The sequence below is a fragment of the Glycine soja genome, chromosome 18, assembly GCF_004193775.1.
Source record: "Glycine soja cultivar W05 chromosome 18, ASM419377v2, whole genome shotgun sequence".
Taxonomy (NCBI): domain Eukaryota; kingdom Viridiplantae; phylum Streptophyta; class Magnoliopsida; order Fabales; family Fabaceae; genus Glycine; species Glycine soja.
The window spans coordinates 53,471,777-53,496,649 of record NC_041019.1 but is presented as its reverse complement, the minus strand read 5'-3'; the positions used below and the strand labels follow the sequence as shown (position 1 = coordinate 53,496,649).

At 32.8% G+C, this 24,873-nt stretch overlaps 2 protein-coding genes across 2 annotated transcripts; both read right to left on the bottom strand.

Moving 5' to 3' along the window:
* Positions 1 to 5,935: 5,935 nt before the first annotated feature.
* On the bottom strand, positions 5,936 to 13,318 carry LOC114394504 (spastin-like). Its single transcript, XM_028356096.1, has 12 exons — positions 12,873 to 13,318; positions 12,655 to 12,766; positions 11,678 to 11,897; positions 11,509 to 11,604; positions 11,291 to 11,406; positions 10,825 to 10,905; positions 8,626 to 8,749; positions 8,066 to 8,115; positions 7,184 to 7,274; positions 6,736 to 6,771; positions 6,504 to 6,601; positions 5,936 to 6,392 (listed from the first exon to the last, which is right to left on the bottom strand). Exons 1-12 carry the CDS (start codon positions 13,205 to 13,207, stop codon positions 6,276 to 6,278), a joined length of 1,476 nt encoding a protein of 491 aa, XP_028211897.1. The 5' UTR covers positions 13,208 to 13,318; the 3' UTR covers positions 5,936 to 6,275.
* A 786-nt stretch (positions 13,319 to 14,104) lies between these two features.
* On the bottom strand, positions 14,105 to 23,535 carry LOC114396732. The gene is made up of 8 exons (XM_028358868.1): positions 23,334 to 23,535; positions 23,178 to 23,247; positions 22,998 to 23,088; positions 22,424 to 22,485; positions 21,702 to 21,964; positions 21,508 to 21,544; positions 21,284 to 21,415; positions 14,105 to 14,555 (listed from the first exon to the last, which is right to left on the bottom strand). Exons 1-8 carry the CDS (start codon positions 23,379 to 23,381, stop codon positions 14,362 to 14,364), a joined length of 897 nt encoding a protein of 298 aa, XP_028214669.1. The 5' UTR covers positions 23,382 to 23,535; the 3' UTR covers positions 14,105 to 14,361.
* Between the last annotated feature and the right edge of the window lie 1,338 nt (positions 23,536 to 24,873).

Below are 24,873 nucleotides of genomic sequence, written 5' to 3'. Positions count from 1 at the left end.
TTATTTAATATCATCCTCAGTTATTTAGAAGATATATATTATTGTTATTTCAAAAAAGAATATATTTTATTGTTTGAGGCAAAATCATTTCATGCAAATGCAATTTGATCTAAGTACATAGTATTAAAAGATATAGGACTTAGGAGTCATAGGACAATAGGAGTATATGCCTTTTTTATTTCTTTCTAGGACAATCCTATTTGAGTATACATTCAGTACCTCCATATAAAATAATATTTATGTACTAACTTGTCAAACATTTCTGTGTATGAAACTTAAACCTTGAGCTGGGATTTCCCAGTTCAGTTGCATTTACCAAGAGCTAGCTCAATTAAAAAAGAGAAAGTGGTACAAACAAGACCATACTGCACGTGGTTAACATAAATTTGCAGCGAAAAGGGGTTTGCAGAGAGACTTATCTGTTTGTTTGTTTGAAAGTTCAGCACTCAAGTGATGATTTTCTCCCTCTTTTTGACCCTCTTCCAACGGTTACTTGCTATGATGAATTTGTCCCCTTTTTACCTGCTTCAAATTCAACTCTTGCTTGGTCAATATAATCATTCAAATACTCCCCCAGTTTTGTTTATTTACCTTTTTCTTTATCTTCTTAAAACATTAGTGAAATATTGATGATTTGCTTTTAGTTTTATCCTCATTATCACTAAAGAAAAATAGCGTTAAAGTGATTATTAGAAAAAAAATCATAATAATTATCAATGCCTAAAATGATTATTATTAATTTTCTCAAATAACCCAATCAAATACCGTAAAAGGAAAAGGAGAAAAGAAAAACTAGACAAATCACGAACGACGCCATGAAAAAAAGTGTTTGGAGGTAACTTGTACACAAAATCTGATCCCATAAACCATATTAACTTTTCTGAAAAAAAAAAAAAAATCTTTTATGTATTCATAGAAAACTGTAAGGGTAGGTTACAGAAATACCCTCACTAGGAACAGCTAGCACAGCACGCCTTCAAGTTTCCAATATTAATTCATAGGTAATTTATATAGTTGTATTATTTTTTTCTTGATTAAATTTACGTGTATGATATGTAATCCTCTATTCCATTATAATTATTATGTAAGAAAAAAATTGTTCTAAAATAATTATTATTTTAATTTTTTAATATATCTTCAATTATGTTTTTTCACTTATATTTTTTATATATTAATGATAAATTATAAAATTTAAAAATAAATTAATAATAATGTAAGAGTAATTTAGTTAAATTACTATTTGCTTTCATCAAGTAATTATTTTTTCTTAGTTAGTCAGTATAAAATAATCTAGAATTATAATTATCTTGCAAGGGATTAAAAAATATCCACACATAATTAAATGCATTTTTCCATCTTTAACAAAATGATTTCTCCTTAAAAGAAAAACAAAATGATTTCTGATATATATATATATGGCTGGCAAGAGATAGGTAATAATGCCAACTTTAGTGTCTGCAATGTTAAAAGAGATGGGACCAAGAGATGCTATAAAAAGAGATAATATTGTGAAATGCTAGAAGCATGTTGACGATTGAGTATTGACCCTAGTGCTTGGCATGATCCATTTATGGCTGGAGGAAAGTGGAATGCACATCATAACGTAACCATAAAAACTTTCCCACATGTCCCCAACATAACCATCACCCACTATTATATGATACTTTGGCTAGTTTTCTTATTTATCCCAACGACACCATGCTTGGTACTATAAGTATATATAATTTCAAGCTCCTTTAATTTGGCTTTCTTTGCCCTCACAAAAGTTTTCCTCCCTTTGCTTGTGTCAAGAGAAAATAAAATATGACAGTTGTCATATTTTGTTAATTACTTCACAATGTTATAGAAGAAAAATTCCGTAAATGCTACCTTTGAACTGTGGGCGAAAATTCATGGTGGTTTTGCTTGCTTATGAAGTTGGTAAATAGACAAACAAAGAAATCTTAAAGGGTAAATGATCTTTGTCTTTTATTTTTTTAAATTTAGTCCTTTATCTCTTAAAAAATTTAATTTGATCATTTTATCTAAGATGATGTTTGATTTAAGTGTTTTTTGTTTTTATTCTAAAAAAACAAATAAATAAATAAAAATACGATTGTTTAAAAGATCTAAAATTGAAAACAACAAATAAACATTTTCTGCCTTTTTTGTTGGTATCTTCAAATATTTTTTTCTTGATACGTGTTTTCTAAATCTTGAAAATTTAAAAATAAAAATTATTTCAAAAAATGAAAACAGAAAATAATAACTCTAATTAAGTGTTACTTTGTTTTTTTTTTCAGTTTAGTCATTTGTATTTTTTTAAAAAGTTGAATATGATCATTTCTCTTATATTTTGGTTTAATTTAAACATATATCTTTTTTTTGTTTAGTTTAATATGTGTCTATTTGAAATTAACATCATTAATTATTTAAAAATAAGTTGTTGTTCAGTTTTTTTCCCTTCCACTTCACTTCATTTTTAACTAAAAAATTTCATTCTTAAATGATTTAAGATGTGAATCTTAAAAGGATTGAATGCCTGAATTGAACAAAAATATTATATAAATGATCAAAATAATCTTTTTAAAAAATAGATGATTAAACTGAAAAAAAAAACGATCAAATTAATTTTTTTAAAAGATAAAAAATCAAAATTAAATAAAAAAATAAGATAAATAATCAAATAAATCATTTGATCGATATTAAAAGATGCTAACTAAGAGTAACACTCATTTTAAGCTATGTTAGATAAAACATTTAAAAGATAAAAAATCAAATTAAATAAAAAATAAGATAAATAATCAAATAAGTTATTTATTCAATTTTTTAATTATTATTTTTAAATAAATTATGATTTTATTATTTTTCTATAATTTTACATTTTTTAATTACTTCATTACTTAATTTTATAAAATACTTATAATTTAATAAATTAACTTTTCAAACTTTTATCTAATACCTACCAAAACTACGCTACAGCCCACATTTTATATTTTAGCTAACTTTTAGTTATAAATTATAACAAGATTGTAATTACATCGAGAATTACATGGGATTATATGTTGTAATACACAGATTCGTGAAATCAAGTTAGATATTATAACCAGAGCAGGACTATTGATCTTAATTATATTTCATTCTATAGCAAGCAAAATTATCTGAAATTTTTTTCCCTTTCATGTTACTTGCGTGTCAATTAATTTTCATAATAATAATAATAATAATAATAATAATAATAAATATTATATTAGTGGATTATACTACATTTATTAATAAACTTATGATTTTTAATATTAATAAAAATTATTGAAAAGATTATTACTAAAAAAATAGTTATTAGAAATTTTATATTCAAAATATATAATAACTTTTATTAACTTTCATTATTATTTAGAATAAAATTTGTGCATAAAACATATGTTTTATGTAAATAATGCTAACTTTATTAAAAATGATATATAAAAAATTAAATGATACTATTTAATTTTTATTCATTAACAATGTATAATGTATTTAATTATTTATTAGATTCATGACTGTTCAATTAATTTGTGGTTGCAAACCACACACACCTGATACCACATATATGCAAACCACCACTTTAATTTGCCTTGTTGGTGTTGAACCGAAGGTTCTTCACTCATCCATATATCTCTCCAATTTTATTTTAAAACCATCTAGATATGCCAGGATAAATAAATAATCAACTTTTTATTCATTCTATATTTAATGTTTGTGGTGTTTTATTTTAAATTTTCTTTATAGTAAATCTCATGTTCCCACTTTATTTATTTTTCAATTCCTTAATTCATTTACTAAATACTTTTTTGTTGTAGATAGAAAATAGATGCCCCCAACAAAGAAATACAATTTTTAAAGGAAATATAGAAACCCCAACATTCAATGCAAAAAGTAACCAATGAGAGTTGTTGTAAACTAAACTAACAATCGTTTGAATAATAAATTCATTATAATTTAAAATGATTAAAGTAAATAATCTGATGTTGGTTGCAAAATTTAGATATTATTAAACATGTGCAACACTTGATAATAATTAAATATGTATAATTTGAATATTAATTATTTCCATCATATCCACCTACACAGCTATACTCTTATACAGATTCTCCATCGGCAATTCTGATAATGATTATGCATAAAGAATTAAACAAAAAAAAGAGAAGAAAGTTTCACATAAATTCTCTTATAACTTTTGGAATGTGAAACAAATAAAAAAAGAGATTAAAAGTATTTTCTGGAGCACATGGGCTCAATTTGGATTGGTGGTGGCTGTGCTAGAAGATACAGTATATTGTCAGACAACAACAAAGTAACACAATTGGTATGAATACAAAATGAGAAGTTGTTCCACACTTAACTCAATCATAGTGTGCCATGTGTGTCTTTGGCCTTATTTAGGCTTCACCGTGTGCATAGATATTAGACACTCCTTTCCACGCTCTTTTTTTCGTGGATAAGCTTCATTTGATTCATATCCTATTTAGGTGGATTTTTTTTTTTAAATAAGAAGTTAAAAAATAAAGTCGGTGTTTGATAATTTTTACTATTTTCTAACTTGAAAAATTACCAAGAGAGAACATAAAGAATGGGAAAGGAGAGACCAAAGAGTGAGGAAATAGATGGGGAAGAGAGGGGAGGGCGTAAGAGAGAAAAGAGTACGGAAAAAGAGGGGGGAACAAATATTTATATTTTTTTATCAACTCATTTTTTTACTTTTTATTACCTCTTCCATAAAACGAATTTGATCCGCATATATAATTTATCATTAATTTTCATGAAAAAAAATGTTTAATTCTTGATATTTAAGATATTACCTGTATATTATGAATTATGTAATATATCATGAGAGATTATACAAATATTTCATTCAAATTATTTTAAAAAATAATTTATTTTCATTAACTTTTTTGAAATTCCTGAACTTGTCTCAGACCATGAATTTCAAGGTTTCTAACTTGTCCTGATGATTGGATTGTGACACAAGATTAACAACCATTTTTTAAAATTGAAAAAAATAAATCCTGAAACTGAATTAAAAATTGGTTTTTAAAACTAAACCACTCAAAATGGGATTTTAACATATTTTAAAAGAAATTTATTTATTTATTTCTTTTAAAAAATTAAAGTGCTTAACTTTTTTTAAAAATCTTTCATAAAATGTGTTTAGTTCATCTCCTTTTAAGAAGAAAAAGATTCAAAAAGTTTGTCAAGCATTATATACAATTAATTATGGTGCATTATATAGGACCCAATTTATGAATTTAGATACCATTACAATACAGGTAAATTAAGAGTTGTAATTGATAATTTTATCACACCGGTTTAAGTATATTCAAATACTTTTTCTTCCAAGATAGGAGACTAGCATTTTCTTGGACATTTGTGAATATCCATTAAAATTTCCTTCTGAGAACGAAGATTTCCCCATATTTTGCTAACCAAGACAAAAATTCTGTCAATTTTTAAAGTATGGAATAAGCTGTAATAGGTATCTCATTTTTTATTTCTTATTTTTTAAGGAAAAATCCTTAACACTGCATTCAGCTTAAAACATTTTTTACTGCATTTTATTAACAACGTGAAGAAATGCTAGTCATGTCCGTACATCAGATTGGATAAGATGTGAAATCTGTTAAACTTATTTTTTTTTAAGTTTCTTCGTGAAAATTGAATGATACAAATGTTACATTTAACGATTAAACTAAATTAAATTAAAGCATACAAGAGAAAAATAATAGCCAGTGATATGAGAAATAGACGAATACTTGTGACGTAAAACATAGTCTCATCATCATAAATTATGTCCAATATGCTCTCGAAAACTAGGTTTATGATAAATCCATTACCCTGGTTCAACTAAGTCTCAAAGAATCACTATACTCTATTGATAAAAGCAAAAAAGAATAAAATAGAAAGAATTACTACACTCCGATTTAAAAGCTTGAAAATTCATATACTGCCATGTTTAAAAAAAAAAAAAAACCTTCTTTTGAATATTTTTCTCCCCTCATTTCCAGGGCAATTTATCAATCTTTTTTCTTCCCAGAAAACCCCCGGGGGAAGGGATTTACAATTCCTAAATATGGTAATCTCAGAAAGATATACAAAGAATAAATGTTAAAATAAATAAAGGCAGTCATTTAAGGCTAGCCGCTAGAATTATTTTAGCCACTGACCTTGATGCCTTCGTCTAGTCTAATTTCAGTTATGTACACAGTTTTTTTTTATTTTTATTTTTTATTTCATGCATATATATGCATCAGAATATGACTTCAATTAGAACCAAAATCCTCATTCCAACGCTCAAGCTCTTCCCACTTACTTTTGTTTAAGCTTGGCCTAATGGTAGCCATTGCCTTCTTAAAATCCTCGTACCTCAGTCCTCTTACCTGGTAAAACTTAAAATAGTTAACTTTTAACAATAAAAGAAAGGCTTTCATTTACAAGATTATACTAATCCTATCCAAAGACATAGTAATTTCAATTTTCAAATAGCATACCTGATTAGCCTTAACAGTAAGAATGTCAGCACCCAGCTCTCTAATGGGCATCATTGCGGCTTCTTCACACAAGGCTTGTAGATCACTGCCAGAATATCCTGCAAACCAACAATATCGAGTATATCGTCATATTTAAAAAGGAAAAAAAAGAATATCTCAACATTCTGGTTTCTTTCTCATCAGGACTCAAACTTGTAACAAGCAAAATGTGTATTTTAGCTACAAATATTACCTTCGGTCTCCTTTACAAGCCTCTCTAGATCTCTACCTGCAACATAAAATTCCGAAGTTTTCAGTTAAAAGCAGAGCAGGGAAACTAATAATAATAACGTTGAGCTTTCTTTTATGAAAGATGTAAATAACAAAAGTTTAAAGCATACAACAGAAATACAAACTCTTACAATTAATAAAAAATGTCTGTTCCCTGTGAAATCAAGTATCTTGTTGGGCAAACAATAGCAAGTAAACTAATTTGTCCAAATTTTGCAATAAGTTCCACACACAACCATAATAAATAAGATTTCACACACAACCAGAATAAATAAAGAAGGTATAAGCCAGCCACAATAAAACCAGAATACTTAGAAGAATAAATAACCAGGAAATACATTCAGTAGCATCACATAGTATACAAATCAAAAGAAGTATAACAAAGCATAAAATATGAGCAAATTGCTTACTAGGTAAGGAGAATGCTTGACCCTTGAGTTTGTGTTTTAGCAGTAGCTTCCGAACATTTTCATCTGGTAAAGGTATGTATATTCTCTTTACCTAGTAAATATTTCACAGCAAACCCAAGAATAGAGTAAGTAGAGAAGCAGCATGTGGTTCAAAGATCATTATAACCACTATCACTATCCATGGCATACTATCATGCATAGATTTCAATGGGCACAAATGGCATGTCTCTTGAAAAATATAATGCAAAGTGTTTTAATGATTCTTTTTTTTATTTGAAATCTATTCTATTTTTCCACTCAACCTTTTAGAATGTTGTAAGAGGAATTGTAACAGAGAACATAAGTCCAGGGGAAGTATACGAATTCCATATTGCCATGCAAAGAAACTCCCTATAAAACAATTGCTAGGAGCCTAAGAAATTTGTCAAGGTACATAGAAGAGAATACTGATTATTAGAATAGAAGTTTATGGTATACCAAATACAGTCATGTTACAATTAACAAAGGTATATATGAAACATAATATTATCAACAAAAGGGTTTCTATTTCATATGACCATTTTAAAACAACTATTCAAGACAATACGATAGAATCACATTATTTATCCATTACTTAAGGTATATCAACCTAACCTATTGCAAGGCATATAAAAGTCATTGGACTAAAAATAAAAAAATATCCCTGTACAATATTTCACACCATCAGCTCAAGAAAAAAAAAATATGTATTCATATATATATATATATATATCAATGAGAATAAAATTAGAAGATCGTTTATATCTAACAGATAAAATATCATTTAAAAATCACATTAGCAACATGACATTCTGGAATTATATTTCATACACTTCCAGTATAGGACATTAAAGAAATTTTTACCAGTCTCCTAAGAACTGCATCATCCAATTCTTGTGGCTTATTTGTCGCACCTATATTAAGAAGGAAAAGGAAATTTATGAGTTTAGGAAGACTAACAGATTTATAGACACATGACCAGGCATTCACTTATCTATATTCAAACTCACATAATATTGCGAAATAAAAAATAAAAAAGATAAAGGAAGCAATTCCACATCTACAATAGCTAAATTAGTCTTGCATCCATCATATTAAGATGCCATGTTTTTAGGAGGACAGAGTACAATGCAAGCCATATAGCAAAGGAGTTAATATTTTTCCTGACATACCACACAAAATGTGAGATACAGCTAATGTAAAAGAGAAAAAGAGAGGTAACTCTAATAATTGTGTAATGGCCTCACGATGTTCCAATAGATGAGATTAAACAGCTATTTCTGGAACAGGCCAAAAGCCCATCTACCAATTATAATTGCACAATACATGTTATTCTGTTAATTACCACTGTAGTGGATCTAAATTCTAGATCATGCTCATTTTTAGAAACAGAATGATCAAGAATCTTCAGATCTAATGCTTACCAATTACAATCACAATATCATCAGGATTGGAGGTCACCCCATCAAACTGGATAAGAAATTCAGATTTTAATCGTCTGCTGGCATCATTCTCATTTGCCAACCTTGTTGACATTATACTATCAATCTGTTATCAGTTAAGAAAGGAAATTACTATTGTTTGAGCGGAGAAAAAAATTGAGATGTAAAGAATACAACCTTTTCTTTCTGCTTTATGAATTCTCCTATTTAACTAGCATGGCTTTGGGAAAATAAAACTAATAGTTAAACACAACAACATAGCATGACTTATTAACTTTACACTATAGCCATCATAAGGGATTAGAATTTGGGACAATCAATGATAATGCTGGTCACCCTGAGACTAAGAGTGCTACAAACCAGGGCAGACTAATGTGAAAAAGAAATAATCTTTGTTTCACTAAAAATTGACACTTTATTTTTTTATATGCAAGGCTATCAAACTCGAGAGTTTGCATAAACTCGTGAGAGTTCTATAAACTCGACTCGTGGACTCAACATGTAGACTCGTAAGCAAGGTTATCAAACTCAAGAGTTTACGTAGACTCGTGAGAGTTTCATAAACTCGACTTGTAAGAGTCCACTTCATATAAAAATAATAATAAAATATCTATAAATAACATAACAATTAAACATTTCAACAATATAATAAAGTAAAATAGTAAATCATAAATTTCACAATACTTAAATAACCAAGTCTAGTAATGCATCACTACTAGATAATAACTTACAAATGTTATAGTAATGGTAGATCATTCCTATCGAGGATTTGATATTATTAGAGAACAAGGGTTTGATGTTATTAAAGGTGAGAATTTTTGTATTTAAGAATAACACACTAAATGAAGGTATGTTGAAAACTAAACAGACAAAAAACAACCAAAAATGACTTACATTTTGGTCTAATTTTTTTAACTTATTGACTCGTTGACTCGGTGGTAAATTCGAGAGTTTATCAAGTTTACTTAGAGTTTATAGAGTTTATTAAAAAAAGAGTTTACTCAAGAGTCAACTCACAAAGAATAAGTAGACTCATAAACTCGTAAGAGTTTGATAACCATGCTCGTAAGGGTCTACTTCATATAAAAATAATAATAAAATATCTATAAATAATATACCAATTAGACATTTCAACAATATAATAAAACAAAATAGTAAATCATAAATTTCACAATACTTAAATAACCAAATCTAGTAATGCATCACTACTAGATAATAACTTGCAGATGTTATAGTAGTGGTAGATCATTTCTATTAAGGGTTTGATATTATTAGAGAACAAGGGGTTTGATGTTATTAAATGTGACATTTTTTTTATTTGGAAACAACATACTAAAGAAAGGTATGTTAAACACTAAACAGACAGAAAATAACCCAAAATTACTTACATTTTGGTCTAATTTTTTTAACTTGGTGGTAAACTCGAGAGTCTACCTAGTTTACTTTATAGTTTATAGAATCTACCCAGAGTCTACTAAAAAGAGAGTTTACTTATGAGTCAACTCACAGAGGGTAAGTGGATTCGTAAACTTGTAAGAGTTAACGAGTTAACTCAAGAGTTTCATAACCATGCTTATATGAGTTATATGCATCATCAATCTTAATAAATATTTCAAGTCATTAACTAATTCAGTTAGAAGATAAAATTACTAGATACAACTTTTATCAAAAGGGATCCTTAGCCACATCATTTTAAAAAAAAGCGCTCTACGCTCTTTAAGAATAGTAGTTCAATGAAATTTGTTAGAAATAAAGTAAATAGGGTGTGTGGATATATTATTATTATTATTATTATTTAATCAAGATAATTAGGTTTGGATTACTGTAATCTTTGTATTTATGACATGACACTTATTGTATATAATAGCCTCCATTGTTTAATTGACACACAGAATTCATCACATGTTTCTTGCTTTCTTTCTCTCAACAATTAATGTTGTGCTCTGAACCAAGTTTCAAGCAAAAATAGTTGAAATGCAGAGTACATTTATTTGGACATTTTCAAAACTTCAAATAGTTATCAAACAAAGCTCTGGGAGAATTGATTCTGAAGTGGTTCATTGCTTCTAAAGCAAGCTAAAAAAATATTCCCTATTCCCTAAACATATTCTTCTATGATGTCTTTCTAGTCATGTTTAGTAGGGGGAGAACAATTTCTTTATCTATACACATGAGAAATACCTCATCAATGAAAATTACAGATGGCTGTCTGGATATAGCTACCATGAATAGTGTCCGGACAAGCTTTTCACCTTCACCCACCTATTGAGCACAAGTTAATCATGGAGAAACTTCTGAAGTCATAACCATTCCTTAAACATATTAACATAAGAAATAAATGAGTTAAACAAGGATACTACTAGAATATCTGAAAAATTATCCAATAATATCTTGATTTTATTTTGGAATAATTCAGAATATCTAGGATTAGGACTACCTGTTGGGGATTAGCTTCCATATTTTCTAATATTTCATGATTTGTAATTATACCTAGCATTAGTTTAAATAAGGATTTTGTAACACATAAAGCATCATATCAAATCAAGTAAAACGTCAAATCTCCATGTATTAAGTTTCTTTTATTTCCTTTTCCTCCTTCTATAACTAAGACCTTATAATTCCAACTGATACACAAATAGAGACATACCCATTTTGATGTCAAGGAAGCTGCTGTGACATTAAAAAATGTTGCTTGTGATTCTGAAGCCACTGCTTTGGCAAGCATTGTTTTTCCATTACCAGGGGGACCAAAGAGAAGCAAACCTAGAACAAATGTTCAGCAATGTCAATATTTGGCATTTTCATTCTACAATTTTCACCATGATCCAATATAAAACCAAATGAAATGAGGTCCTATGGCATTACCTCTGGCTGGCCTTCGAAGACCCGTAAACAAGTCTCTTCTCTTAGTTGGCAAAATAACCATCTCCATTAAAGCTTGCTTTGCCTTTTCAAGCCCAGCTGCATTTCCACACTAATAATCAAAGAAATGATAATATACAAAACAAAGAAGCGAACATGCATAGATTCTTACCAACATCTTCCCATCTAACAGAAGGACTTCTATCTACTATGGCAGTGTTAATCATTTCAACTAGTTTGTCATCATAATTTACACCAGACCCTTGACTAGATTTTGGGCTTCCAACTTTATTCACCTGACCTGTTCTTTGAGGGGGCTTTTGTAACACATTTTTTCTAGTACTTGATGGCTTAATCGGAACTGCCACAGTTTGGGCAAGTTTTGAGGTGCTCTGCAAACATTTTTGAGGAAAAAGAAAAGAAACATTAAAGGTTTATCTAATCATAAAATTAGTACCCTATGACAAATATGAAGTAAGAACACTCGATGATTGTAATTTAACAGGGTTGCTGAAAAGTCCAAAGGCTCTGAACTCTGAACATTGGCCAACATAATTACTTCTTAAAAATACAACTATAACTGCCTACATGGAAGTAATCCGAATCCCCTCATTTATGATACAAAACACTGCCTCCATTCCATATCTATTGATGTTTAAGGTTAACACAGATTAAGAAGCACTTAATATATGTAAAAAATAATAGTTAGATTTGAATTAAAATACCTTATTTAATAGCTCATTACTGGTTATAAATTACTATTGTAAGTCAGTAACAATTGTTAAATAGGATATATAAGTGAAAATCAATAAATTAATCAGACCTTTTTTTTCTTAACACAACTGCATACTCAGGCTCAGAGCTCAAACTCAAGACAACCGTTTACACTGAAACAAACCCATGTCAGTTGATACACAGTCTCGGTAGTTTAATTAACGAGACTTTGATGTACAACATCAATAATCAATAATTATGAAGAAAAAAAAGTCTAAAACATCATGGAACAGAGGTAACAGTTTTAACAGTTAATGTGTTCCTTACAATGACACTTAGCAATCTCAACCTCAAATTTCAGAACAACAAAGCAAAAACTAACTCTGCAAACAACACATTCTGCTTTGAAAATCTAAACACCAACTACATTCATACCTGATTAGCAGATGAGCTACCAGCTCGTCTAGCGAGAGTCTGCAATCTCTCAGAAACCTGACTCTGCCATTTGGATATCTTCTCTCGATAAGATTGCACCTTCTGCTGTTCACTGCCACAGATTCCATCAACAAAAAAACATTCATATTATTAGAACTCATTCAGAAACCCTACTTTTGCATCGAAGAAACAATTAATTGGCGTGAAATTGTGAGTGCCTGGAAGTGATGTAGGACGGAACGGGAGTTGAATTAGCTTCGAGGAGGATCGAGTGCGCGTTACGGTAGTGGAGAAGCGCATCGTCGATCAAGCCCCATTCCTCAGCCCTAACGCCCTTCGCGATCTCCTGCGTCGCCAAATCGAAGTAGCCTTTGAGCTTGTAGGCAACGCGCTCGTTCGAAACCGAAGGAGGAAGAGGAGGAGGAGGAGGAGAAGCTTCCATTCGATTCGTTGAGGAAGAAGAAGAAGAAGGAGAATTGGTGTCGTGATAATTGTTGTTATCGGGTATGAAGATGGAGTTGAAGGAATCAACGATACCCTGCAGGAAACTCATTCCTCAGTCGCAAACGCGATTCTGTGTTTTTCATCACTCGCAAAAGCCAATTTGGGTTTGCGTGCGTTTAACTTATTATTGTATATTTAGATTTGATTTTTGTTTTTACTTTTTAATGAATGTGTTGTTCGATTTGATTGATTTTTGGTAAATAAAAGTGTATTGGGTAAGCTTGTTTGGCTCAAAGCCTCAAGCAGTCACACGACAATGACGTGCTTCGGTAAGCAAAGGAATAACTGAATATTTAATTTTTTTATTTATGACAATAATATTAATCTCATAATTGATTAAAAAAAATAAGTTTGTAAGAATCTATCAGAAAGTTAAAATTTCTAATTATGATAATTAAAAAAATTGTAATAACATGTGTTAAATATTTAAATGATTCTGTATGTCTTTAAATTATATATTTAGTTGATTGATTACAGTAAAATTTGTCACGAATGTAACTGGTTTTGTATAAGTTATCAAATATATACTTAATTGGTTGTAGTAAAGTTTTTAAAATATTTAACTGATTAAGTAAATGCTATTGATTAATCAAATAGATGTATCAGACAGGATTTCACTTGTAAAAAATACATAATACACTTGAAAACGCCACTATCATCATGCAGTATTAGTATCAATTCAATGCTACATAAAAAAACCTCTTTTTACAACAGACTCACAGACTAACTAGTTTTTTCATCCTTATATCATCATGGTAAGTTAAAAATCATCATGTTAAGAAGCGAAAGTAATCATGATTTTCTCCTTTAACAATAAATGTGACCCTTCGAGTGTATTGAAATAAGCAAATTAATTACAAGAGCTTACTACTGTCATATAAACTTTTCATAGCATTTACCTCAAAACTTGTCTAAAACTAGGTTAAAAAAAACTTGCGAAGAAATATAAGTCCCTTTCTTAAAATCACGTTCCCTTCATAAGCTTAATTAAATTCTTGCTGTAGTACACAACGAGCTAAGCTATACAAGCTCTTCCAAATAACCTTACAGATTCTTTGAATTAGCTAATGGAATATGAAATGGGATTGGAGAGAAACAAACTAATCTACACGCAAAAATCAACTTAGTGTTCTCCAAATAAAAATTAAGCAGTTAATATGTACAGTAAATACAGATTCGGCGGATCAATGCTACAAAAGAACACTAGTGGTTCAACTTGATAACACGAGATATCCTTTCAAAGAAGATGGGGCACATGCTAGGGCTGAACATGATGTCCTCCTTCATCCATTCCGGTGCCACTCTTTCAAATGTGCCTAGAGATATAACATGGTACAGCAGCTCTGCTTCCTCCTCTCCTGGTGATTTGCCAATCCACGATAAACTGAAGGAGTAACCTACCAAGGTTGCAATAAAAGAAACATGTTAACCAAGCAGTTACATGTATGCAAAATGTTAAATCACTAGAATTTTAGTTAAAACTTAGAACCAAGATCAGCTTTGTCAAAGAAATACCCACGAATGAAACAAAAGGTCTTGCTGAACCGAGAATAAAATAACTTTGAACTAAAACTTGAAGATCATCAAGTGTCCAAAAACTAACACTTGTTCCCCCCACCCCCAAAAAAAACGAAGAAATCCTAGATATTCTGAAAAGAAATTGTGAGAAGACAGGAATACGAGGAAAACGAAAATTTCACTGGCAACTGTGTGTCATGTTTGTGTCTCAGACTGAGGTAGTACAGATAATGAGCAGAGTATCTCCACCCCTTCCCTGTTTTTATGCTCATTGCAGAATTAGGATCTGTGTGTCCTGATTCAATGCTCTACTTTTTTTTTAAGAAAAAAACCCAGTAACCCTCCCAATTTTTACCTTTATATAGGTAGGGGTAATTTTGTATTTGTATGCAATTTATTTATTTATTTTTATCAGCAAAGGTAAGATTATATTATATACTAATAATAATAGCAGTACAAAGGGTACTGTTGTATATACAAACCAGCACCAAAAAATGCAGAACTATGGTGTCCTAATACAAGCTATACAGCAAGAATTAAGTAACCATAGATCTGACTGTAAGCTTGGCACTTAACTACACAGTATCTATATGCTAATCCCCCTGATATAACTGGACCAATGCTGGAATGGGATGTCAAATCCTTTTTCCAAGTTTTTTAGCCATGTCCCGCAGAAATATAGAGCATCCTCCGTCAATAATTTATCGTCAAAGCTGTCGTTTGAAAAAACAATCCTCTATTTCTATGGTGCCAGATACACCATGTTAGGGAGATCCACCAAGTCTGCCATCTCTGTAACCTAATATCAGAAAAGTTGCAGTAGGAATGTTGGAGGAAATGATGTCTTGGAATTCGCAGGAATACTCCCACCATGTTTATCCAAGACACCGATTCCCATCAAAGCGGCATGATTTAAGCACACCTGAAGAATAAATGTGCTGCATCCTCTTCATTATCTCTGCAGAATGGGCATATGGCATCATTAATTTCCACGTTCCTCCTTTTAAAATTGATCATTGTTGACAGTTTGTCCTGGATTAATCTCCAAGCAAAGAAAGAGGCTTTACTTGGGATTTTGAGTTTCCATAATTCAGTAAAGACTCCATCCTGATTCTCATCTGTCGAATCCCTGTCAAGCAACATGTACACATTCCCTATTGTATATGTCCCACTTAAATCTCATTTCCAGACCCAATTGTTTTGTCGCTAAGTTTGTACAAGGAGACCTTCTATTACCTCCATAAACTTAGAAGTCATGTCTATTTCACCTTTGAAAAGGAATCTCCTCCACTGCAATTTCCATTCCCAATCTACATCTGAAATCATCCCCATCTACTAGATATATTGGTACTGCTGTTGAGAAATGTGGTAAAGTCTAGGGTACTTCTCCATCAACGGTATACCATCTTCCTTCCATCATCCTCCCAAAACATCACCTTTGATCCACACCCAACATTCCATTTTGTCCCACTTTTAAACCAGCTCCCCTCCTCAGTCGAATGACAAATGAAACTATGGTCCTGCCACCATAAAGATTATATGTTGTTCCTTCTTGCCTCATCCAAGTTCCTCCATCCTCCATATTGAGTCCAAAACTTGAGCCCACAGTTCTCCTAGGTGGTGAAACAAATTCCGATGCCATTTTTCGAGAAGAGCAAAATTGAATTTCACCAGATCCCTAATTCTCATACCCCCTTTTTTCCTTTGGTAGACAATAGATTGAACCCCAATTCACCCATGCAATCTTCTTCTGCTTTGTGTCTCCTCCCCACAAAAACCACTACTACAACCTCACCAACCTATCCACCACTTTCTTTGGAACCCTGAAAAAAGAAAAGAAATAAATAGGGATCGAGTTCAGGACTGACTTTATCAAAGTCACCTTACCCCCAAAAAAAAGATACTTTTGTTTCCATTTTGACAATTTTCTCTCACATGTCTTAACAATAGAATCCCAAGTCGCACTACGTCTTGGGTTTGTCCCAATAGGGATGCCCAAGTAAGGAAAAGATAAAAACAACAATCTGCAATTTAAATAACTTGCAGCACTATTCATCCATTGCTAAAACATCCCAATCACCCCAAAACTACTTTTTGCAAAGTTAATCTTTAACCCTGATACCAACTCAAAATTCATCAATATCACCTTGATTGCTCTTACATTTTCCATCGTTGTTGCCTCGAAGAAAATTGTATCATCTGCAAACTGTAATATACTTATTTTCACATTATTTCTTCTAACTGAGAAACCTTCAAGCAGATTTTTCTCCTATGCTTCTTTCATCAAACCAGATAACCCCTCTGCAACAATATGGAACAAAAGTGGGGCTAGTGGATCCCGTTGTCTGAGTCCTCTTTAAGGAGTGAACTCAGCTATGAGGCTCCCATTAACCAATATGGAAATAAAAGCTGATTTGAGAAAACCATGAATTCATGCAAATCTATTTAGAACAGAAACCCATCCTCCTCAACATGTACAACAAAAAGTCCCAACTTACTGAGTCATATGCTTATTCGTAATCAACTTTGAACACTAGGCAGCTCTTGTTACATCTTTTTGTTTCCTCAACCGCTTCATTAGCAATAACTACATAGTGCAACATATGTCTACCCTCTATGAAAGCAATTTGTCGCTCATCTATAATGATTGGCATCACCTTCTTCAGCCTTCTTGATATAGCAGTTTAGCCACAATTTTATACATGCAACCTATTAATGAGATAGGTCTATATTCATTGAGATTATGGGGATCATGAACCTTAGGGATCAATGCTAGGAATGAAGCATTGCTTCCATTCAAAAATACTCTATTAACATAGAATTCATCCAAAAAATGGAGCAAGTCAGGTTTGATAAAGTCCCAAAATTCCTTGATAAACTTAAAATTTAGCCCATCCGGTCCATGGCTCTTCTCATTGCCACATTCCCACAATGCAACCTTGACTTCTTTCTCATCAAAGCGCTCCACCAATAACTCATTTTGCTGCTAGCCAATAGACTGAAATCTGAACCCATGTAATTTGGGTCTCCCACTCAATCTCCTCAAATCTCTTCTTAAAGAATTATTGAATTTCCTCTTTGACCCTGCTAGGTTCATCAATCCAACACCCATCAGCAAACACTCCTCTCAACATATTGTGTCTGTGGTTACAATTTACTATCAGATGGAAGAAGCGAGAATTGCAATCCCCTTCCTTGATCCATTTACTCCTTGCCTTTTGCCTTAAAATGGATTTATGAGAATGAGTTGTAGCCCACAAATCCTCCTACAATTGCTTTAGCAGCTTCTTGATCATTCCATTGTCTTTCATCCCCTTCATTTTCCAGCTTGTTCAACTCCAGCTCAATTCTTCTTAGCTTATGCTGAGTATCACCAAACCGAGTCTGGTTCCAAGCTTTTAACCTCTGCTTTACTCCCTTAATCTTTTCCTTTAACACAAAGCCCCCCCAACCCCCTATAGAGTTCGCTGTCCAACACTCACGAACAACATTCCTGAAAGATTTGTCTTGAAATTAACAGTCTAGAACCCGAAAAGACTTCAGGCCCTAATCAACAATTGAAGATCTCAACAGAATTGGACAATGATCTGAGAAATTCTGCTCCATTATAAACTAAGTACTTCCTTGCCATTTAGTAAACCATTCAGCAGATACAAGAGTTCTATCCAATCTACTTTTAGCTGTCCCATTTGGTCTATACCAGGTGAATTTTCTTCCCACACAAGGCACATCCTCAACCTCTAAGTCTGCAATCCATTCATTGAATTCCTTCATAATCCTCTCATCTTGCCCCCTTTGACAAATGCCTACTCTTTCTGATGTTCTTTTGATGTTATTAAAGTCACCTAATATACACCATAGGCCTCCCAAGTTTGCATTTCTCAATTGTCTAATTTGTTTCCACAAGTTTCTCTTCATAACCAAATCACATGGTGAGTAGATGTTCAGTATAGTCGCTTTCGCACCATCAGCAACCCAAATTCCTTCCAAATAAATGAAACCACGGCCACTGAACTTCTTCTCCAGTTTGAAGGTTTGTTCACTCCAAAGGCATAGTATTCCTCATGCACTATTACATGTTGGCTGCAATTCCCAGTTGACATCCCAATCACCCCACAAAGCTTGGCATACAGCCTTATCTAATTGTTCCTTCTTAGTCTCTTGTAGGCATAACATATCAATTCATTCTTTTTTTTACTAATTTCCTTATTGAGGCCCACTTTACCCCCCTCCCCAACCCCCTTATATTGTAAGCTAGGATCTTCATTAGTCACCCTCCCTATTTCCCAACCTTCGAGCCTCTTCCTTATCTCTTTCTTCCATACTAATCATCTTAGAGACCATTGAACCCTCTTGTTTACTGCAAATTACTCCCAAATTCTTTGCCATGACCCAATTCATTGTTGCTTCTTTTACCTGGTAACAGGTTGTAGGACTTGGAACTAATGTTGAAGCCCCTATTGCATGTTGTTCACTGTTTTGTTCCTCCCATCCAACAACTTCCTTCAACCCACTACCCCTCATCACTAATGGAGAAGTTTCGTGTTTACCTGAGTCATTGCTGGGCTTCTTTCCTTCCTTGTTTGTTTGTGTTATTTGTCCAACTTTGGGCCCATCTGTTTTGTTATGACCCAGTTGCTTTTTGCACCATTTATTTCTTGAGTAAACCTTCCAACTAAGGGCTGGCCCATTTAATTTAGAGCCCAGACAATTATTTTTCCCTTCTTTTGTTTCAGCAAAGCCCAATAAAGGGCTGTCACCTTCCTCATCTTCTAGATAGTCATGTGACCCCCTCCCCTTTAATTCAAAATTTTCTGTCAAAAGTGGGCCCCTTTCATACTCATTGTTTCCATTCTTGTTACTGCTGTCATTCTTCTCTTCCAAGACCACAACAATATTTCCCCTTTTCCGCCATAGTCCTTGCTGCCATTTCCTCCTAACAACGGCCTCTTTTCTCCTTCATGACCTTACCACCACACTATTGTCGCTGGGTAGGTCTGTGATTTCCACTAAAAGCTTTCCCATCCATTTCCCCTTGTTCTCGACTTTCATCTCTAGACCGAATTTGATTTGGTCCTTGTGTTAGTAACTCAAGGTTATTACCTTTAGGTCCTAACGCGAGACATTGCCCACCGGACAATTGCAACTCTCGACCAGTTTCGTTCTGCTGACCTCCTACATCTGCTTGCCTAGCTGTCGCTGGAAACTCGCCTTCCGACGACACATAATCAGCCAATAATGGAAGCCTCATTTTGCTCTCATCGAAGATTATCTCATCCAAAGACCCTATCAGGCTCCCCGTAAGGCATTTACACCTACAGGGGTTATAACATGTCTCCTCTTCCATATGAACCAAATAATCGTCCCTATTAATTGACACTGTTATATCGTGGTTAATTGTAAGGTGTCATGGGGTTTTAATGAGCACCCGTGCCTTATCTAGACGTTGAAGATCTTCAACGCCATCGTCGACCTCCACCTCTTCCCTTACCCCCGATGCAATCTTCTTAATGTTCTCCAAGTCCCATGCGTGTAGTGGGATTCCCCAACACAGAATCCAGACCAACCTGTATCCAGTCCTCAGGCTTGGACTCTACTTCTCTAGGGTATGGAACATCGACATTCCATTCTCAACTTCTTCCCTGCAAATTTCTTCTGCTCTAGTATCAGTGAGACCCAACAATAGCACCATGTCATCTCCAAGGTACTTTGTCTTAATATCTTCGCCTTCATCCCACATGAATTCATCTTCTATTCTATCAAACGCCACCAAGTTCCTCAGACTCCCTACCCAGACGTTGCTGAACCATGTCCTCTTCTCCATGGGTATACTCAGCTAAATTAACAAGTGAAGATTTGTTTTCACTAGATGCGTGTACCTCGTATCCACCTCTTCCCCATAATTTTGTTGCCTGTCGCCACTACTCTCGCATACAAGATGGGTGTTGTCATTCGATGGGGGTGTTGTTTTAGTGGTCCTGCATTCATGGAAGTGTATTTTGTTACCTTTCTACCTTGGTCTTTATCGCCCTCAACTATCTTGTCCTTGACCAGCCCCTTTTTGTACTGCTCCTCAATATTGGATTTTCCAGTCATCTTCCTCTCCCTTCCATGTTTCAGGAGGTTGGCATGTAATTTCAGACCACTAATAATCAAGTTGTACAGTTGTTCAAGCGTTCCCACATCACCCACTCCTTTGAACCGCACAAAGCCATATTTCCGGCCACTCCTATATGTTAGGTTATTTGGTGTGCTTACACACTCGTTAGGATAAGAGCTAATTATGCCCATTTTCTCCTTTTATCTTGCCTTCTTGTCCAATCCATGCTTATCATATCTTGAGTCTTGACCAACAAACTAGCCATCAGAACTCCAAAACTATATCCAGATTGAAACAATCTAGCCAACAACAACAACAACGCCTTATCCCACTAGGTGGGGTCGGCTACATGGATCAACTTCCGCCATAATGTTCTATCAAGTACCATACTTCTATCCAAACCATTAATTATTTATATTCCAAAAAATTATTAACTAAAACAAGTTATAAAAAGATTAAGAAATAATAAGACAAAGAAATCAGTTACAATCCAAAATTATGAATTACCGCTTGATTGATGCAGAGCAGACATGCATATTCGTCCTGTTTGATAGTCAGTGGATAATTTCATGCCCAGTGCATACTCAAAAAGAACTTGAATAAGCCCGTTACCATGACCACTTTCATGTAAATCAATGCCTGTAAAACACAATGAAGTATATATAAAATATACCAAAACCCTAACCAAACAATTCACATATAAAGCATGAATAACAATTGCTAACACCAACCAGATTGATCATTAGCCTTGGTACAGCACTCCAGCAGCTTTTTCACAACAAAATGTCAGCATATTAAGGTCATTATATTTTCCACCCAAATAAATTAAACAGAATGCATATGCATGTGTGTGTGTGTGTGTTTGCATATTCATATAATTAAACGCATACTTGTATATTCCCTTTTTAGGGTTTTAAATACTCACCTTATCAGAAGCACTCTCCTTGCAAGCATTTTGTGTTGATTCTCTCTCCACAGAATTACCTTCATTTTCAAAAGATGGAATTGTTTCTTTCTCCAAAGCAATCTGCCTTGTACGTTTTCTTGTCATTCTTATAGATGAGCTGTTGGAGTTTGCCTTAAACTGATCATCTACGGTCTTGATCTTGCTGTTATTATATAAATCATGACATGTTCTTTCCTGGTGAAGCTTTAGCAATTTCTCAACTTCTTCAGAAAGAGTTTCATCTGCCAAAAGTTCACACCCAAATCATCAATAGAGAAGAAGAATAAATGAAATTGAGATACATCTAGTGATAGGCATTGAAATGCTGTGGTGAACTTACATTCACAAAAGATGCAATGAAACATAGTCAAACTTAAACATTGAATATAGATTCCCACCAAAGTTCTGAAGAAAAAGATTAACTATGTAGCTATCCAAAAAAATAAATCACCTACATACATGCAGAAATTCTTTTATTTAAGCAACTTATTATAATGTTTTGGTTGAACTCCAAACATCCCAAACCTTCTAATTATTTAATATCCTGTAAGAAGTATTATTTTCAAAAATTACTTTGTTATCATTCTCCATGTGAATCAGGAACTAAAATAAAAACTATGTAAACATCCGCACTACCTACAATTATTTAACAAGCATTTAACTTTAATTTCAAGAACCACAAAAACAATCGAGAGCCTCACTTTTCTCTTTTTCCTCCATAAAAAGCTTCTGATAATCCGCAACCTCTTTCTCTTTGGCAGCCCTGAAATTTAAAGTAACACATTTGGGTAAAAAAACAAAATAAACCATTCCTTAAAAACCCCCAACAGAAAAATAACTAAAAAAGAAAAGGCTAAACATATAATTCCGTCCCTGTACTGCGGATTCTAAATTTGGTTCCTACGGATAAAAACTTATTAAATCAGTCTCTACCTGCTATCAATTTGGTTTCTATTACCATTAACTCTCTTACACATTCTTGATTTGGTCTCTATACATGTAGCACATTCTTAATTCGGTCCATATAAGTGTAGACCAAATTAAGAATATATAAGCAGCTTAACTATCAAAGTATGACAACAGGGATCAAACCGGTAATGTTTGCACATATGGGGGCCAATTTAATAAATTGTTAAGCGTAAGGACCAAATTGAGAATCCTTGACATGAACAGGGGCTAAATTATATGTTTAAACCAAAAAGAGAGAGAGAGAGAGAGAGAGAGAGAGAGAGAGAGAGAGAGAGAGAGAGAGAGGCTGCATTGTTGAAAACGTGCCTAAGTGAAGCCAATTCAGTTCTCAACTCATTGACTTGTTCAAGAAGTCCTTCCTTTTCGCTCTTCAAGTGCTCTATCAACTCTTCCGCAGCTGCAACACTCAAAGGGTTCGAAATTCAGAACACGTTCGTTCGTCGTTCTTCCGAGAATTCACGCGGAAAGGAATGGAAAGAAACGTACCCGTCAAGTAATTCACGAATTTAACTTCTTGTTCTTTGTTTATGTGATCCAAATCGGAGAGTTTTTTAGACTGAAACGACAAAGAAAACAAAGAATCAATGACAAAGCCTAATAACCTGTGTTGGTTATCGATGAAGCATCAACTAAAGAACAAACCTTGAGTTTGGTGTACTTGTCGTAGAGCTTCGAATACAGAATCTCCATCGCAGATACGTGATTTTCACTGCACTGTTTTAGGAATGGCGCACAAATTCAAAATTAGGGCTCGACAAAGTGATTTACTTGGAACGACGTACGCACCCGTCTTTCACTATTTCCTCCTTTTCCTTCTAATTAGCTTGACCCACTCACTTATATCTAGGTATTCATGAACGGATGCAATTGAAATATATATATATATATATATATATATATATATATATATATTACCAAAAAATGAATACAACTAAAACCAAATAGATAAAAAAAAAAATGTTATTAAATCGGATTTTGGAATTAATTGTCGAAACCGATCCAACCTTATCTATATCAAACCTTACATATGATACATATTTGACAATATCACTCATGTTTTATATTTTTATTTCTTATAGTTATATAATGATATATAAATAAAATATTTAATATTTTAAATTATTTATTATATTATGTCTTATTGTTATTTAATATATTTTTTTAAATAAAAGTATAATTAAAATTGAAAATCGTATCAATCTAAATCACTTTAAATTTGATTGTATCATATTAATGTTTTGGTAAAATTGAACTTTTGGTCCCTCAGTTTATCTTCAATTTCGAATTTAGTTCCCCTATAATTTAATTCTCAAATTTGGTCCTCCAATTTTATAAATCCCTGCAAAATTGGTCCAGGAAGCCCGATTTGGACGTTGACCGTTAACCTCAGACATTGACTGTCACATGTCAATGCCACGTGTCAATGTCTAAGTGGTTTCCTGTAAAAGCTTCATTTTTTTAGGTAAAGTTGTACTTTTGGTCCCCCAGTTTTACTCCAATTTCGATTTTGGTCCCCTTATAATTTAATTCGCACATTTGGTCCACAGTTTTATAAATCCCTTTATAAATTCAGCCAAATTTCATTATTGGAGAAATTGTATTTCAAATTTCAAACAAAAATACCATTGTCATGCATAGACCACTTAAGCAGTCGTATACACATAATACCGCATAGGGAGCCAAAAAAAGAAAAAAATAGGGGGTTATTACAAAACCTGTTAAAGTAAGAGTTCTGAAAATTTCTAACACAGGTTGAGATTCATGCGCCACTTTCCCAAGTTGAACAACCCCGAAAGTGGGAGAGAGACAAAGAGTGATTTTCTCTGGATTCCAAGTGAGTAAAAAACTTGCGATGAAAAAGAAGTGCGAGATTTATCAAGACCTACCATGTCTCTAGCACCAATAGCTAAATCATTCAAAAGACCAATTTTGTAGGAACAATTTTATAAAAGATTTATAAAAATGGGAGACTAAATGTGTGAATTAAACTATAAAAGGACCAAAATCGAAATTGGAGTAAAACTGAGGAATCAAAAGTGTAATTTTACCTACAAAAAATGAAGCTCTTACAAGGAACCACTCAGACGTTGACATGTGTCATTGACACGTGGCCGTCAACGTCTGAGATTAACGGTCAACGTCCAAATCGGACTTCCAAGACCAATTTTGTAGGGATTTATAA

Coding starts and splice junctions, on each gene's coding strand:
- LOC114394504 (XM_028356096.1), bottom strand. CDS start 13,207: ATGAGTTTCCTGCAGGGTATCGTTGATTCCTTCAACTCCATCTTCATA. Junction 8,750..10,824: donor CTGTAATTTTCATTGATGAG/GTATTTCTCATG, acceptor AACTGATAACAG/ATTGATAGTATAATGTCAAC. Junction 6,393..6,503: donor TTACTGTTAAGGCTAATCAG/GTATGCTATTTG, acceptor AAGTTTTACCAG/GTAAGAGGACTGAGGTACGA.
- LOC114396732 (XM_028358868.1), bottom strand. CDS start 23,381: ATGGAGATTCTGTATTCGAAGCTCTACGACAAGTACACCAAACTCAAG. Junction 23,248..23,333: donor ACAAGTACACCAAACTCAAG/GTTTGTTCTTTA, acceptor TTGTCGTTTCAG/TCTAAAAAACTCTCCGATTT. Junction 22,486..22,997: donor ACTGAATTGGCTTCACTTAG/GCACGTTTTCAA, acceptor TTTAAATTTCAG/GGCTGCCAAAGAGAAAGAGG.